This window comes from Theropithecus gelada, chromosome 9 (genome assembly GCF_003255815.1).
Source record: "Theropithecus gelada isolate Dixy chromosome 9, Tgel_1.0, whole genome shotgun sequence".
Lineage (NCBI taxonomy): Eukaryota > Metazoa > Chordata > Mammalia > Primates > Cercopithecidae > Theropithecus > Theropithecus gelada.
The window spans coordinates 11,379,976-11,398,082 of record NC_037677.1 but is presented as its reverse complement, the minus strand read 5'-3'; the positions used below and the strand labels follow the sequence as shown (position 1 = coordinate 11,398,082).

Genomic DNA, 18,107 nt, shown 5'->3' with positions numbered 1-18,107 from the left:
GTGCCCATAAAGCTCTGTGGGTGGTATTGAAGAACGTTTGAAGATGAATAGGTACAGTGGCAAGAATCTTTTCTTCTAGGTTGGAGGAGATGTGGTTGCATAGAAATATTTAATAATAGTCTGTGATAAATACTGTAAAAGTAGGAGTGGAAAAGAAAGTAAAAAAAGAAATCACCTTTATGATCCGGGAAGACTTCATGGAGCAGGAGGTGTCTTGGTGGGGCTTTGTTTCCCGCAGGCAGGAAAATGGTTAGTGAGTTTCAAAGCACATTGCAAAGACCTTCCCTGATCTCCTCCCTCCAACTTGGATCTGATTAGTTTTAACTTGAAGCTTCATGTTGCCGTATTTTAAATACTTTACCTTGAGGTAAAGTAGTATATCTCCTACTTTACCATGAGGAGAGCTGACATTGTTTGAGTACTTTTATGTCTAAGTGCTCTATGGGAATTACCTCATTTAATTCCTACAACAATGCCAAGATGCAGGTTTTGTCATTATTATTGTATTTATCTTACACATGAGGAAACTGAGCTTAGCGAGGCTACGTGACTTTTCACCCCAGGGTTAGCAAGTGGCAGGGGTAGGATTTATGATCCAAGTTGTCTTGGCTGCTCTCATCTAATATGTTTTTCTCTTCTTTTGTCTCATTTTTATTTTTCTCTCTTGCATTTAGTAGTGTAACTTACAGATGGTATAGGATCAGACCACAGTGGAAAACAGCCTCATCCACAGCCTTAGTGTGGCTCAGTAATCTCATAGACCAAACTCACAATGATAATGCTATTTTTTTTTTTTTTTTGAGACGGAGTGTCACTCTGTTGCCCAGGCTGGAGTGCAGTGGTGTGATCTCGGCTCACTGCAACCTCCACCTCCTGGGTTCAAGCAGTTCTCTGCTTCAACCTACTGAGTAGCTGGGATTACAGGTGCCCGCCACCATGCCCTGCTAATCTTTGTATTTTTAGTAGAAATGGGGTTTCACCATGCTGGCCAGGCTAGTCTTGAACTCCCTGACCTCGTGATCTACCCACTTTGGCCTCCCAAAGTGCTGGGATTACAGGTGTGAGCCACTGTGCCTGGCCAATAATGCTAATTTTTTTATCTAAATGCTTCCCACTGTACTTCTGCCCTCAGGTTTATGGGTTCATTTGATCTCAATTTTTAAAATAAAATTTTATTTTTATATTACTGTGACACTCGTGGATCTCAACCCACCTAATCTCAGAGGTAACTAGAAACTGTTTACCTCTTTTCATTGAGGAGTAAAAAAATATGTTTGATTCCTGCATTCCATGCATTAGCTTATAAACATTTTAGGACATAAATCGTATTTCTGACCTGTTATTTTTTATGTACTTACCCAGGCTTTTCTTCCATTACGAGGCCTTTTTTATGATAGATTTTCTTGTCCTCTGGAGGAACTGATATTATAGATGCGTTTGCATCTTTTCTGCCTTCCTATTAACTTTTAAGGCATTTTCTTTTATCATGTCTTGTCAAACATTTTCTTCTTGTGTTTTGACATCCCATCTTTTACAAGGAGGCCTGTAGAACAATAATTGAAACCTCTTTACTTGCCCATTATCTTTTTTTTTTTTCCTGAGACGGAGTCTTGCTCTGTCGCCCAGGCTGTAGTGCTGTGGCTCTATCTTGGCTCACTGCAAGCTCTGCCTCCTGGGTTCATGCCATTCTCCTGCCTCAGCTTGCTGAGTAGCTGGGACTACAGGTGCCTGCCACCATGCCAAGCTATTTTTTTTTTTTTAAATATTTTTAGTAGAGACAGGGTTTCACCGTGTTAGCCAGGATGGTGTTGGTCTCCTGACCTTGTGATTCCCCCGCCTCGGCCTCCCAAAGTGCTGGGATTACAGGTGTGAGCCACTGTGCCTGGCCTTGCCCATTATCTTTAAAAAAAAAAAAAAAAAAAGATGGAAGAGAACAAATATGTACAGATTTATTTTTCAAGCTAAATTTTTATAATATCTTCTGAACCTCCTTTTTCAGAAATAATACACGATAATGTTTTAGTGGCCGTATGATTCTAATACAATACTCTAAATGTCTTCCTCTGTCTTTAGAATTCTGAAGCATACTGTGGCTGCTCTTCCTCTTTTAAAAAGCTGCAGAAGCCCCTTCTCTGAACTTCAATACACAAAAATACACAGACTTATAAAACACTTAACACACACATACTTATTCTAGACGTGCCCAGATAGCCTTCTTTCCACTTCTAGCTGAAGTCAGGAACAGTTATGTTTTTATATATATTTATTGGAATTGATTCAAGCAGAAGTCCGTATTACCAGTACATGGTAAATGGGTCAATATAACATAGTATATAAATTCTTATTTATATTAAACATGGTTAAATTTTAATCTCCCATCTGTTTAAACATGGGAGATTCAAGATACTCATTTAGCTCCCTTTCCCTTGAAATGCCACTAAATTGACAGAGTTTTTATTATAAAAAGGCAAACCCACAGAAATGAGAAAATGGGAGATGCTTAACAGCTACCAGTTTTGGAAAACGAGATTGCACACAGACATTTAGTAAACTTAGCAAACCTGAGGAAGCTCAGTCCTAGGCTGGCAGTGGGAATTGGAGAAGCAACCTGATTAACAGCTCAAAATCTCCATAAGGCTTGGTAATTGCCAACTGCAGGAAACTCTGGAAGTGGAGGTGAAGCTAAACACAGAAGTGGTTGAAAGTCTGTTTCAGAAGCAGTTAGAGCTCCTTAGCCCCCTCAGTGCTGGCCCAAGACTGGAGGTTTGTTATTTGGCGAGGATGAAACAGAGGGCCTCTGGACTGGGGAAAACACAGACCTTGCTGTGGGTGAACTGCTGTCATGAAAGCAGAGGAGCTGAGTAGTTTAAATTTTGGACAGTCCAGCCTTTTTCCTCAACTCACCTCCCAGATCACTGGCAGCCAGGTGCTTGTCTTCCTGACAGGAGATTGGAAGAGCCTTCTCTGGGGAATGTGATCAGCCTAAGAAAATAAGCTCAAAGGTACTGATTTCAGGGAACCTCAGTCCAGCTGCCTGGCCAGATCCCTCCACAAGCAAGATCACAGTCAGGAAGCCTTACCCAGGCATGCAGCTTTTTTGTGTCCCACTTTTAAATAAAAGCAGAAAGCGAAGTGTCGCCATTCATTTGAAGAAGGGAGCTAATGTGAAAGATAAGCGGAAGCAAATGAAGAAAGCAGCTTGTAAGAAACAGAGTATAGTGTAAAGAAGAGAAACTAAAAAACTCTTTTTTTTTTTTTTTGAGACAGAGTCTCACTCTGTCGCCCAGGCTGGAGTGCGGTGGCACAATCTTGGCTCACTGCAAGCTCCGCCTCCCAGGCTCACGCCATTCTCCTGGCTCAGCCTCCCGAGTAGCTGGGACTACAGGCACACCAGCCACCACGCCTGGCTAATTTTTTGTATTTTTAGTAGAGACAGGGTTTCACCATGTTAACCAGGATGGTCTCGATCTCCTGACCTTGTGATCCGCCTGCCTCAGCCTCCCAAAGTGCTGGGATTACAGGCATGAGCCACCGCGCCCGGCCTAAAAAACTATTTTTAATATCTTCAGAGAAAAATAGATACTGCATCCATAAAACAAGTATAGAATGCTATAAAAAGGAACACTCAAAAACAACAGAGCTTATGAATATAAAAATACTAGAAACGAAAAACTTAATTGAAAATGACAATTGAGGAAATTCCCAGAATATCAGTTATAAAAGCAAAGAGATGCAAAATAATACAGAAAAATACAAGAAAAGTAGATGATAGCCTAGGAGTTCCCAGACTGTAATAATAAGAGTTTCAGAAAAAGAAAATGGGAGTGGAGGGAGGGGAAGATGAAGAAATTGACAAATGAATTGTTGAAGATGTCCGAGAGCTGAAAGATGTGGGTAGGAGTTTTTAAGATTGGAAGGATTCACTAAGTGCCCAACCCTGTGGATAAAAATAAAAACAGATCCAAACCCAGTACTGAAATGTGAAGTTTCAAAACATGAGAGAGAAACTCCTACAAGCTTCTAGAGAGAAAAAGCAGATTGCACGTAAAGAAACACAAATTAGAATAGCAACACTGGAAGCTAGAAGACAGTGAAGCCGTGCATTTTGAGCAAAAGTATTTTCCAGCTTAGAATTCTAAAACAGCCAAACAGTTAAATAAGAGGGTAGAATGATCAGATATTCAAAGTTTCAAAAACTTTATCTTCCATACAGCCTTTCACAGGAGCTACTAAAGAATGTGTTCCTGCAGAGCAAGGGAAGAACCTGAGAAAAAAAGATATGAGACCAGGAAACAGGGGGCCCAACATGGGAGAAAACCATCCCAGCAGTTGGAGAAGGGAGGCTCCAGGACCTAGGCTCTGCAGCAGGCCCAGAGGTCAGGCCGCACAGGCAGGAGCGGGCCCAGAGGTCAGGCCGCACAGGCTGGAGCGGGCACAGAGGTCAGGCCGCACAGGCTGGAGCGGGCCCAGAGGGTCAGGCGGCACAGGCTGAAGCGGGCCCAGAGGGTCAGGCGGCACAGGCGGGAGCGGGCCCAGCGGTCGGGCCGCACAGGCGGGAGCGGGCCCAGCGATTGGGCCTCACAGGTGAGAGCGGGCCCAGAGGTCGGGCCGCACAGGCAGGAGCAGCAGACAGCAAGATGAAGCTGGTGGAACACCTGCTCTACCTGAACATCACCTGAGGAGATTATACCATTTATAGTGAGCTTGGGATTGAATTAGGTGGGAAACGAAGCACATTGAGAAACAAGGCAATGATTAGCTTCAAGGGAAACAAAAGCATCATCCTGGAAAGAAACAAGAAATCATGACAGACTGCATGGCTCAGCCATGAAGAGCTTTCACATAGTTCAGTAGTGCAAACTCTGAGAAGTTCTCTATCCTAAATTAAAATCTAACTAGATAGGATGGAAGAGAAGGAAGGTAGGGGAAGAGGGAGAAGCAGGGAGTAGGAGAAATGGGGGAATGGAGGGGAGGGAAAGTTTCTATTCTGTACTTTTTTATATATATATAGTTTTGATTTTTTTAACCATTGAATGATTTTTTTAAACCAAAAACTTTTTAATGAGAATTATTTTATTATTTGTCATTGACTTTTCAACAACTAATTTCCATAAAAATCTGTTCTCCCCTCTCTTTTTCTCTTCAGAAATTAAAACACAGAGCACGGGGCTGTTCACCTGACATCAGACAAATAGACCTGGATGTCAACCGCACGTTTCGGGACCACATTATGTTTAGAGACAGATACGGTGTTAAGTAAGTAAAGTTTAATATTGTGAAATGTTAATCGCATTTATAAATAGTCTTTATTAACTTAAAATTAGAGTGCCTTTATAGACTGTAATTTTGATTTAGGTCCTAAAGGTTTAAGCTTTTGCAGATCATTTGCGTCCATGTTGTGTGAAACTTAAGATCTAATTTAACTTAAAATTTTTAACCTTTGACATAGCACGTGCTATAAAATTGGTAAAGACTCATTTTATAATCTGGGAATTCTTAGAAATGTGGTACTTTCATTAGAAGTCATAGAAGGATGACAGTGTGTAAAAACTTTGTCAGTGACAAATATATCTCTATAACCTTGACCCCCACGCATAAATGAAACTTTTTTTTAAAAAAGGGAAATGAAATGAAATGAGAAATTAATGAATTGATGTATCATTGCTATGACAACTTATAAATGAAAAGTACAGTTTTTGCTGATCTCTATGTCAGTCAGAGAGTCTCACCAGGGAACAGAAACCAATAGGAGATATATGTTAGGACATTTCAAGGTGTTGTCTTCTCCAGCTGTCGGGGGTGATTAGGCAAGGCGAAAATCCACAGGGCAGGCCATCGGCAAGGACAGCCTGGGCCTCGGGCATGAGCTGAAGCTGCTGGCCACAGGCAGAGATTCCTCTTCAGAAAAGCCTCAAATCTGCCCTTATGGCCTTTCAACGGATTGAATGAGGCCTGCCCAGATCTTCTAGGATAATCTCTCCTACTTAAAGTTAACAGATCATGGATTTTTATCAATCTACAAAATACGTTCCCAGTGACACCTAGATCAGTGTTTTGGATATCTGGGGATTGTTGTTTAGCCAAGTTGACACCCAGAGCCAACCACTGTAGTCCAGCCCTGGCAACTTGGCACTCACACACACCACCTTAAAAAATTTCCAGGTAAGATAGTAACCAAGTCTTCCTTCCACCTAACTTGATGCCACTATTCTGCTCACAACTGAAATGTGCGAATTCTTTCCCCACATGAGGATGCCAAGTCCTTGGGAGATGATCACACTTCTGCTTTAGTATCCTGTAACTTACACACTGTGGTATAAAGTTGACTATTATTAAGATACCTTATGTTAGATGATAAGGGAAAAGAGAGGGAAGAAGAAAATATTTGTTGGTATATATACAAATATATTTACACCAAAATAAGGAAGAAATACTCATAACAATTGTAGTGATCATTTCTGTGACTGGTCGTGTGGTCACAGGTGGTATTTTTAATGTCCCATTTCACTGCCCATTCCATATTCCCTTTGCCCTCAGCAAGCACCTTAGATGGTTGTGGTTCTTTACCTAGAGGGATGACTCAAACCTTCCTGAAAATCTGGACTTAGCAGTTGTGCCTGAATTGGTAGTTTTCCATTGACTTTCATCACAGGGCTCAGTAATACTAGTAAGAGATGCCCCAAGTGTTCTGCATTCCAAATGTACTCCTCCTTGTGTCTGTTGTGTCATAACAACCCATGTTCCCCTTAGTAATCAGGAGAATCCCACCAGCCCGCACAGGCACGTCCTTCTTTGCCTGTTGGTTCAGAGGGATAAGGAGCCCAAAGTGGTTGGGTGGCGGTTTCAGCTTCCAGGTCAGTGGAATCACTGTTATGTCTCATGGTGGAAGCATTCTTCCTTTTGGAACTAAGATCTCTAGACCAGCAGAACTCAAGCTTGCAGGGGCAAGAAGCAAACGCTTTGCTAGTGGATCTTTAGCGAGAATGATGAGCCACTCCTACTTCCAGCCTTTGAATCTTGGACCCCTGAATCCTGGCTTTGGGAGAAACAGCACCTTGTATTGGAGCCTGGTATGGAGCATATTCAGCATCCCAAGGACATCGCCCCAGCCCTGCAGGGTATTGTACCTTGCTGGCAGTGTCACTGAGCCCTCAAAAGGACGTTCCACCATTCTGTCAAGCCAGCTGCTTCTATCAGAAGGGTCTCAAAGTGAGATAGATCAGCAAAAGAGGGCAGCACATTTAAGGAATTTTGAAGTCTTTTGTGTTTTCTTGGTATAAATCCTTTCAGAATGAATATTATCTAGTCTTGAATTTAGACTTTTTAAAGTCTTTGAATTTGAACTTGGGATAATTTATTACATTAGTAATTTTATCTGGATTATCTGTTTTCAGTCTTTATTAAGTTTGTAATGTTTAAAATATGTGAAATTACTAAATTGTATTTAATGTAAATTTTTTTTTCTCTAGGCAACAATCCTTATTTCATGTTCTTGCTGCTTATTCTATTTATAATACGGTAAGTTGGGGCCTGCCTGCCCAAGGTCTTTGATTTGTATTCTGAGGCACTCCCTACCTAACAGGGCCCTGTGGGCACATTTCTGCATCTCAGAGCTAGGTGGTTCCACAGTCTCTTTAGCTCTGTGGATCTTTTTAAGCTGAAACCCTGCGATAACCCTAGGGCCTTAGAGCAGAGCTGATTCTGAAGTGGAAGAACCTAAATATGACCACAGTATGCCAGTGAGTCTCACCTTTTCTCTTTCCCTCCATATTGTTTTGCTTGGTAATGTTTTGTGTTGTTTTGTTTTTATTTTTAAGCAGACATACAGGATAGAAGGACAGGAAGTGGGTGGCTTGGTTAATTTTGTTTGACTTTTTATAACTCTCTTTGCTCTTGGGAGGTTACCTTTCACAGTCACATTTATCTATTAGGTGAGGTCCAAACAAGATAACTGTGCCCTTACTGGCTATACCCCGGAGGAGGCTAAACTCTTTGGTAATAGACATGCTCTTCTTAAGGCATTCAGCATTGTTGGGGAAGAAGATAACCTGGGATAGATTAATTCATGTTGGACTTAATGTGGGTGTTAAATGAATACTTGCGGAATAGGTCCCAGGGAGGACCTTTGAACCTTGGGATGTATAATTTCTATTGTAGTTAAAACCTTTAAATTGTAAGAACAGAAATTCACTCAAACTAGGAAAAGTTAAAAAGGGGTTATTAAAGGGACATCTCATAAGAAGGAAGCACTAGTTAGGCCTCATTGGAATTGGAGCTGGAAGGTGGGAAGCATCTGGTAAGAAGGAAAACTGCACCTTCCATCTCTCTCATTCTGGGGGCCACTCAGTATCTCAGATGATCTCTGTGAACTGTTCAGTTCACTGTTTCTCTCTCCAGGTTGCTTCCTTTGCCTACTGGCCACTTATTCCTTGGCTCAGATTGTACCCACAGACTCAGTGTGAGCATTCTGTTCCAGTACATACCCCCATCTGATTACAGTTTCTGGCTTTGTTCACATTTCCTAGAGAGAGTGTCTGATGAGTCAGTGCAACCAACTAACTCTTCCCCTGGGGTCAGCTCTCCTCTTCTGGTCCATTAGCTGTGGTTCCTGTGGCACAAGCATGAATCCCTGAGGCCACATCATAAGCAGGGACTGTGGGGAGAGTGGATATTTCTTAGAGAGGAGGCATAGACTGTGCATGGGCATCCTAAAATGTGTCTGCTTAAGGGTTCAGAAATCTAGAGGAGACAAGACAGCATACTGGGTATTGTAGGAGGGGAGACTTTGCCAGCCACTGAGCAAAGAAGAGATATAGTGAGCTAAGAATCATACATAAAGTGAAATAAATATTAACACTCTTTAAAGAAAGTGTGACAGTGTTGAACAGAGTCCGATAAAAATATGTAGCAATTTACACTTTGTACCTGTACATTTATTTTTGAGCACAACTTTATTCTCTTATGTGGCATAATACTGTAAAGAGTATAGTATTTGTCTCTAGAATGGACTATTAAACGATGTGTGTAGGAATTTTCTGGTTTTTATAGAGTAGCTTTTTCTCTGTACATATGTATGTAATTCGGCTAAACTCCCCAGCTTCTGTGTTCCCCTTTGCTCCCCAGGAAGTCGGGTATTGTCAGGGGATGAGCCAGATCACAGCTTTACTCCTCATGTATATGAACGAGGAAGATGCCTTCTGGGCCCTGGTCAAACTCTTCTCAGGCCCTAAACATGCCATGCATGGTAAGAAAACCCTGTGCTTTATCTAAACAATCAAGGTAGGGAAAAAGGTAGATTAAAACAAAACCAAAGATGCTTGCAAGAGTTACATACAACAAATTTAATGTCTCAGGGCTCGTTGAGTTCATTAGTATTTGTTACTAGTTTCTTCTTTCATTTTTCATTATTGAACTTTTCTAAAATGTTTACATTTATTTTCCTTTGTCTTTATTCCAAAGTATATTGTTGGCATTTTGAAATTCTTTCTTACTTGCCCTTGGTCAAAAGAAACTAATTTAGGATTGGAGGAATTTAAGAACAGGTATATTATTGGGAGAAATAAAAGATGCCTTTTAATCAGAACTTTTAGATGGTCATGAAATTATCATTTAAGTGAAATGTTTACCATTGACCGGATATTGTGATGTATAACACCTTGTCAAAAAAACAGTCATTGAGAAATGGCACTTAGGTTTTTAAAGGAAAGGTAATAATTAAGTAGTTTTATATTTCAAGTGTAGTTTTTAGTTTTTTCGCATAAAATTGGTTCCACTTTAAATAAAAGGTTGATAACATGTTCTAGGCACTCGATTATTTAATATCTCAGAACCTGCTGATTTTTTCGTTTTCAAGTTAACACTGTTTATAATAACTTTTTCCTTGTTTTTGCCAAATTAAGCAATAGACTTTATTTCGGAGAGTTTAGATTACAACTCTTGAGACAGGGTCTTGCTCTGTCATCCAAGCTGGAGTGCAGTAGCGTGATTGTGACTTATTGCAGTCTTGACCTCCTGGGATCAAGCCATCCTCCCGCCTCATTAGCCTCTCTAGATTCTGGAACCACGCAGGCATGTGCCTCCATGCCTGGCTAATGTTTTAAATTTTTTGTAGAGATGAGGTCTCCTTATGTTGACTAGGCTGGTCTCAGTCTCCTGGACTCAAGTGAACCTCCCACCTCAGCCTCCCAAAATACTGGGATTACAGGTGTGAGCCACAGCCCCCGCCCTTAGATCACAACTTGTCTTGGAAATAAAAGTGGCATTTGTTCATATAATGCAAAATTATTTTCCTAGTGCCATCAAATTTAAATAATTTTAACACTAGTTATTCTAAGTGTTAATATCAAATTTAAAATAATTTTAACACTAGCTATTCTAAGAATGAATCTTCCAAGTTCAGTTTGTGAATAAGCTTTGTGTGGTGGGGAACCTGCTATATATTTAAAATACTGTTTTAATATTTTCAAAATTATGACTTTCTATAGCTCATTGTTACTGAAATCTCACACTCTGACCATGTGAGGATATTATGTGTGTGTGGAAGAGTGAGGGGGGTATGTATGTGTTTGCATTTGTCTTTCTCCCTTAGTATTCCTTGCCAATTACTTAACAAATATCATCTGCATGGTAACTGGGTCTGGGCACTTTGCATCTAGTAAATAGACTCTAAAAGTAAGACATGTTATTATATAGAGTTACCTTCCAGTAGGTAGTATCATTCCAAAAGGCATCTTGAAGAAAGCCGCTCTTCCCTGTCAGTCTTTATTTTGCTTTCCCATGGGGTTGTGTTGCTGATCTGTCTTGAAGTACAATGGAATGCAAATTTAAGTGGTATGTAATTATGTGCAAGACTGTCCAATTTTAGGAAATGGTCATTTAAACCTATTTGATAGCTTACCTTCAGCAATTATTGTCACTAGACTAATCTATAAAATAATATTAATTCTACTATCCTAACATTTACACTTAGAATGCAGTTTGGCTCATTATTAAGGGTAAGTTTATACTTAGAGATGTTTGTTTCTGTGTCTGCCTGTGAGATTTTATAACTAAAGGTTACCTCAGTACTTTGCATTTCCAGTGTGAACACGGTGGTTTCACTTATAAATGTATGGGATTGAAGCTAAAGCTGAAAATATAAAATATGAGATCTGGAACATCAGTGGAAAATGAAGAAATGTTAGGCTTCTTAGCATTCTTGAGCTAGTTATCACTGAACTGTATTGACTTTTTCAAAATCAGACTTCCTATCCTGTCCTACCAAATTGGCCATGAAAGTAGCACTGATAGAGAGAGATGGATTTTTTTTTTTTTTTTTTTTTAATGAAACAATTTCACTGAAAACTACTACTAAAGTAGGAGTAGAACCTCTTTCTGTCTCTGGAAATTTTTACACACACCCTAGAAAACTGAGAACTAGTTAAGAAATAATTCTGCCCAGTAGATTGTAAAGCACCACTGCCCAATAGCGTGTGCCTCAGGTTCTTGGTGGAACAGAGTTTCATTTTGGGGCAACAGACTTTCTGGGGGGAATGTGGCCTCCAAAATCACTTAAGTGTGGGAGAGACTGAAAGAAAAACAAGTTTCATTAAGTCTAAAAGGCAAGAAGATTAATAAGCTAAAATGCCTCATGAATATCTAAGAAGGATATAAATGTGTCCTCTGGTTTCTTTTTCAAAAGCGTAGAACGTCTATTAACATCTTTCAAAGTTGCATGGAACCTCGGTTAGAAAATCCTAATGTAGAAGAATCATCAAGTCTGTTGAGTGGACTTTCTTTTTAATGGATTATATAGAATACCAGGAAGAAAAATACATGTAAAGTTCAGTGAGTTAAATATACAAAATTAATGCTAACCATTTGTAATTTGTTACTTCTTAGATATAGATTATATTGTGTAGTCACTCGGGATAAAATACCATTTTTGATATAACATTGATCATTTAGCACCTGTATTTTTAGCAGATGTTAAATACAGCTTTTTCGGAAAGGATTAAAAAGCGATTTAAAACTTTGGAAATGTTATACTAATGAAATTCTTAAGAGTAAGCCTGAAAAAAGTAATAAATTGTTTGTTAGCGTATTAAGAGTAAAACAAAATAATTAGTCAGGGTTGGAATAAAATATTAAAAATATATGCATTTAAGATATGGCCCAATATCTTAAAAGAACAGATAATCTTGATAAATGGCTTCAGTGTCCTTTTTTTTTTTTTTTTTTTAAGGTTTCCCTTTAAATTCAAAAATACAAAGTTATAGAAGATCTTTAGCAAACAAATCCTAGGCTCAAAGTTTCATTACTGAAAGCTTATATACAGTTACTTCCTGGGTGGGGAGAAAAAATATTTTGGTAACTACTGGATGTTTTTTTTTTTTATTTTTGATAGTTACAAAGGAAAGAAATATGTTGCATTTTAAGATTGGAGGGTTTTGTTGGTATTGTTTATGAAGTGTTGTTTTTATGTTTGTATTCTAGGCTTTTTTGTCCAAGGTTTTCCTAAACTCTTGAGGTTTCAAGAACATCATGAAAAAATACTGAACAAATTTCTGTCCAAGCTTAAGCAACACTTGGTAGGTAGATGTGACACTGACTTACACCCACCTACCCCGCCCCAAAAACCTGGGATAATTAAATTGTCTTTGGTCCCAATTACCTTATTAATTTATAGTGTCATCCATTTCATTTACTATGCAGTTATAATTCCCAGTTGTTTACAAAATATTACATTTGTAAAATTTAATATTGATAGGCTATCACAGTTCCTACGGAGGGATTTGAACTTCTTTGAAGCTAATAATGCAAACAATGTGATAATTTAAAGATACGGGATCTTCCTGTTGTTTTGGAGGTTTTTTCATTGTACAGAAAGTATTTTTTCAGGGTCACAGAAACTCGTTGTTAGTGAACTATATGTATGCCTTACTATAAAACATAGTAGTTTAGGTAAACAAAGATAGCTCACTGTAAAATATATTAAAGAGAATCTAAGTGTTGTATTATAGTCCCGTCATAAGAGGAATTTATTTTTGGAGTGAATTTGGGAAGTAAATGTGTTTAGCTTTGATAGCTGCATCCAACAGCCTTCCTAACTTCATATTATTTTGTTAAATTTAGTTTACTACAATCCGGAAATTGTGAGCTCTTTGTTTTTTCAGGATTCTCAAGAAATCTACACAAGTTTTTACACAATGAAATGGTTTTTTCAGTGTTTCCTTGATCGTGTAAGTATTTATTTATAAAACTCAGTCATAAAATTATAAATGCAAGGTGAGGGGAAGCTGTTAACCTTATTTTTGTTTTGTTTTGCTTTTAATTATAGACTCCCTTTACACTAAACCTCAGAATATGGGATATCTACATCTTTGAAGGAGAACGAGTTCTTACTGCTATGTCTTACACAATCTTAAAATTACACAAAAGTAAGAAAACGCTTAAACTCTAAAACTTCATAAAAAATTGAGGCTTTGATTTCTCATTCTGCACCCTACTTCAAATTCATTGTTTTTTAATAGTGGTTTAAATTTTTTTTTGAAAATCACTGGAGAAATTATCATCAATTGGTCACATATTTTTATAAGTTCTTTCTCATGACTAGAAGCTTACTTCACTGCAAAGGTCTTTGGTTCTTTTCTGTTTATACCAGTGTCATTTTCACACTTTTTGTAGAGTGCAGTTAGTTGGTTTCACTAGTAATATTTTTCATCAAGTATTTGTTTCCACTGGGACCCCTTGTTCTTTTCATCAGTCTGAATCTCAAGTTTGCAGTAAGAGAAGGAAGACCAAAGAAACCAGGTCCCTTAGTTCAAAGGGCTGGAGAAAACATTTTCTATTACTGTTTCCTTCATCCAGGGAGAATAGCACCCAGCTCTGAACTGTGGATGGGAGCACACAGACCCACTTCTCTACCTGAGTGCATTATGGCCTCTGGGGCAAGTTCAGCCAGTGTCTATAGGCAGATAAATGCAGCAAGGTTTTAAAAAAAAAAATTGGAAAATTTTTAGTCTTCAGTTGCAATATTTTAAGGGCTCTATAAATTTGATATGTTATGCCTTACTTTAAAATAAAGACATGAGGTTTTTTTCCATGAAGAACCTTATTCATCTTTAAAGTCTCGATTCAGCCTTAAAAATTATGTGACTTCTCTTGTAGCTATGCAGAAAAGAAAATCATTGAAAGCTCTAGAGCTTCATATAGTACGTACTTCTAATCTAGGTCATACCACATAGTTTCATGTTCATTGTACACTCAACTCTCTTATGTTATTATTGAATGATCTGTCCCGCTTCCCGACTAAATTATAAACTAATTGAGTGCACAGGGTCTTGTTTGTAGTTTTTCTCTCTGCTGTGCTTGGCATTGTTCTAAGTACGTGTTACGGACTTTACTATAAGATTGTTCGGTTGCTTACTTGAAAAGCATGGACTGTAGGACTGCCAGATTATCCATACTTTAGATAGGAATGAAAATGCCCTTTAAAAGCACTTTTGTTATGTTTAGTTTTTTCAAGAAAAGGACTCAGAATTGTGGTTCACTTCCCTTATACTCAGTTCTTCTTTCCCCAACTAGTGGACCAAAACAAAACAATTGACTATGAATTATCTTCCAGGATTCAGGTCTGTCATCTGATCTTGTGAAATCTCTTTTCCTTCCTCCCTGCACCTGCCCCCCACACCGCCTTTCGCCTCCCTCCCCCTCCCCCTCCCTGCCCCTCTTCCCCTCTCCTCCTCTCCCCCTCTCTCCCTCTCGCTCTCCCCCTGTCCTCCCCCCGCCCCCAACTTTCTTTCTGGATTGTTAATGGATCAAAATAGGAAACAGAAGTACATTTTAATTAAGAGACATTAGCTTAATGTTCCCTCAAGAATGAGGAAGTCAAAACATAATGTATTTCTTTGTAGCTCTCATCTCCTTCTTAAGCTGTTACTTATATGACCCTTGATTAATTTTGACAAGTAAAAAGTTTCTTCACCCTTGTAAATGAACGTTAAGCATAGCAACTACTTTACATTCTACCGTATCATTGGACTAAATGAGCTGTGGACAAATCTGTCTGCTGCTGTGTATTTTTCTTGGTTAGAGAGAGAAAGCTCAAGTGAAGTTCCATCCCCACCATATAAAGCTTCCGAAATGGAAGGGTAGCTGCGGGATGGGAGGAGATGCTGGTTCAAGTTTCAGTTAGACAGGAAGAATAAGTTTTGGTGAGCTATCATACAGCATGGTGACTATAATTTATAATAATGTACGGTATACTTGAAAATTGCTGAGAGCTTAAATGTTCTCACTACAAAAAGATAAGTATGTGAGGTAATGAGGTGTCAATTAGCTTGATTTAGTCATTCCACAGTGTATACATATATCAAAACATATTGTCTACCACAGATATATACAATTTGTCATTAGCCAATTAAAAAAAAAAGAAAAACTCTGGGCATATTAACCAATAGTTAGCTAAAGCTCATAAGAAGTTTTTTCTTTCCTTTTTCTTTTTTTTCTTACTGATTGTCTTAAAAATATGTTGTTACTGGAGGTTCATCGCAGTGGTTTTAAATAATAAAAAATCAAAAACCACCTAAATGGCCATTACTAGAAGACTAATTAAGTCAATTATAATGCATACATATAGTACACTCTTTTACAGCTGTTAATGATGATGTAAAATCATATTTGTTGAAATGAGGTATCAGCGATACATTATTAAATGGGAAAAAAAGCAAAAAGGGGAATAACTTGAAAAGTATAATTTGGATTCTTCAATTGATATACATAAACACTTGTAAATACCTGGATCTACCTGTAGGGTATTATGTAATGAGATCTTAGCAGATTTTTACTTTCTGCTTTGTGTTCGTATTTAATTTGAATGTCTTTTTCCAAGAAAATGAATTTCAAAAGTAGAAATAAAACTCACAAGATTAAAATCCAGATGTTCTGGGAAATTCTGAAACAGAAATACAGACTTAAAATGGGGCTTGCGTATAGCAGTTGGAGCTCCATATCAATAAAGGAGAAAGGCCTCATGCAGGCTGAGATAGTCTTTCTGTCTCTGTCTCTAAGAAGCTCTTGCCCTGGGGTAATACTAATGCCTAGGTGTAGTTATTCCAGTGAGGAAGTATTAGGCGGTATTCTCCTCCTTTCCTTTCTCCCAGTAAACTTTCCGGCTTTTCTGTGTGGCTGCTTTAATATCAGGCAGTATTTTTGTCTTACTGAGTTTTAATGATGTCCTCAATGCCATATGTAAGTTGTATGCTGTTTGTACCCTTTTTAATGCCCTTTTATACTACACCTGAATATAACAGAATATCTTCGCACCTAAAGTATTCACTTGGCATTTTCATTTCTCTTATCCTTTCTTAGAACATCTAATGAAATTGTCCATGGAAGAACTTGTAGAATTTTTTCAGGAGACCCTGGCAAAGGATTTTTTCTTTGAAGATGATTTTGTGATAGAGCAACTTCAGATTTCTATGGCAGAACTAAAGCGGGCAAAGTTAGACCTTCCAGAACCTGGTAAGAATTACCCCAATACTTTATATCTACATTGTAATTAAGATTGGAAGACATGGCACAATTAACATGGGCTGTTTCTTGCCCACAGCGTAAGCGTTATACTTGTGATGACATAACCTGGATGAACGCCTTACCAGCTCAGCTGCTTTGGCTTTTTTCTTATTTTAGGGAAAGGCAAGTAAACATATTAATTATAGCTGCCTCTCCTAATTAGGTGACTGTACTATTCCTGCTTACATTTAGAAATTTGGTTGGCAAATACTCTTGTTCAACAGACGTAGCCATGGTGCTTTAAACTAGCATAACAATAAGCGTTTTTTGCTTTCTTCATCTCATTTTGTGAAACCATATGTAATAGTAAGTAGAGCAAGTAAAAGCCCTATCTTATAGATGAGGAAATGGATACTTAAGTGCTTAAGTGGCTTAAATATGAAGCCACAGAACCACCAAATAGCATTACTGAGACTGGAGGCCAGTTACTGACTACTAGCCCAGGGCTCTTTGCAGTATGTTGCAGTATAGATAATATATTTTATTCACTTACTGTAAGACATTTTTCAGCACCTACTAATAGGTTTTCTGCTAGGTACTACTTTGCTGGGGATTTAAGAACTGAAGAGAAAGATGAGAGCAAGCTCTCAGGGTGTGCACTGGAGAGCTAGAATGTATGAGAATGATAACAGAGGGTAAATGGGGCATTACTAGAGCTAGCTGCAGGGTAAATGGGAGAGGGACAGAGGAAGGGAGGAAGGGGAGTGCAGGAAGGGAGGGAAGAAAATGAAAATGTCAAACAATCACAGGAGGAATAACTTTCAGAGTTTCAACCAGATAGTACTTGACCATGTATGTCTTCAGAAAAAGTTACTTTTGCTTTTCTTCTTTCTTACCTTTGTTGCAGTGGATGGGTATAGTAAGAGGCTAGGGAGGTGGAAGGTCATGGGCGAGAGATGAAAAGTAAAGAAAGTCAGTTACGTACGCCCTCAGGTAGAGGTGAATTTGGTGTTTCCCAATCAGTGTGTCAGGTTGGCTATGTCTGTACAGAAGGACAAGCAGTACTTTCATGGATAAAACCATGAAAGTACTTTTGATAAAAACCAAGATGCTTGCTTTTATTTACTTAATTGAGAAGGGTCTAATCAGCGCTGCTCCGAGGTTTGCTCAAGGTCATCCAGGTTCTTAGGAAGCATCCCTCACAGCAGTAATGGGGTGTGGGCCTAGGCCTTGTGGAGCCGTTGCCTTTGTTAAGTGAGGTCAGCCCTCTCCTATTCAGTGTAATGACGTCCGTTTTCTACTATCATTTATTTTTATTTATTTATTTTATTATATTATTTATTTTTAAATATCTTGCCTCCTAAAAAGAGTTCAAGGCAAATTTTAGTAAAAGTCAAATGCAGAAGAAAAAATATAGAACTATTTAAACATGAGATAATTCAAAACCTGTGTCATGGATTGCGATGGTGGTGACTTAGCATCTAATTAGCAGCTAATATTTATTGGATGTTTACTGTGTGCCACATACCACAGGTGCTGTCTCATTTAATCTCTAAAAATAACTCATAAAAGTGCTCATCTACATTGTGCAGATAGGGAAACCTAGTAGTAGT

General features: G+C 38.5%; 1 protein-coding gene across 2 annotated transcripts in view; it reads left to right on the top strand.

The window, feature by feature from the left end:
- The window catches only part of USP6NL (USP6 N-terminal like), a 155,877-nt gene that overhangs the window by 115,555 nt on the left and 22,215 nt on the right, over window positions 1-18,107 (top strand). For both annotated transcript variants that reach the window (XM_025397674.1, XM_025397675.1), the window contains 7 exons: window positions 5,147-5,256; window positions 7,470-7,518; window positions 9,124-9,244; window positions 12,475-12,569; window positions 13,155-13,220; window positions 13,319-13,418; window positions 16,351-16,503. In XM_025397674.1, the coding sequence (XP_025253459.1) occupies window positions 5,147-5,256; window positions 7,470-7,518; window positions 9,124-9,244; window positions 12,475-12,569; window positions 13,155-13,220; window positions 13,319-13,418; window positions 16,351-16,503 (694 nt within the window). The remainder of the gene's footprint in view (window positions 1-5,146; window positions 5,257-7,469; window positions 7,519-9,123; window positions 9,245-12,474; window positions 12,570-13,154; window positions 13,221-13,318; window positions 13,419-16,350; window positions 16,504-18,107) is intronic.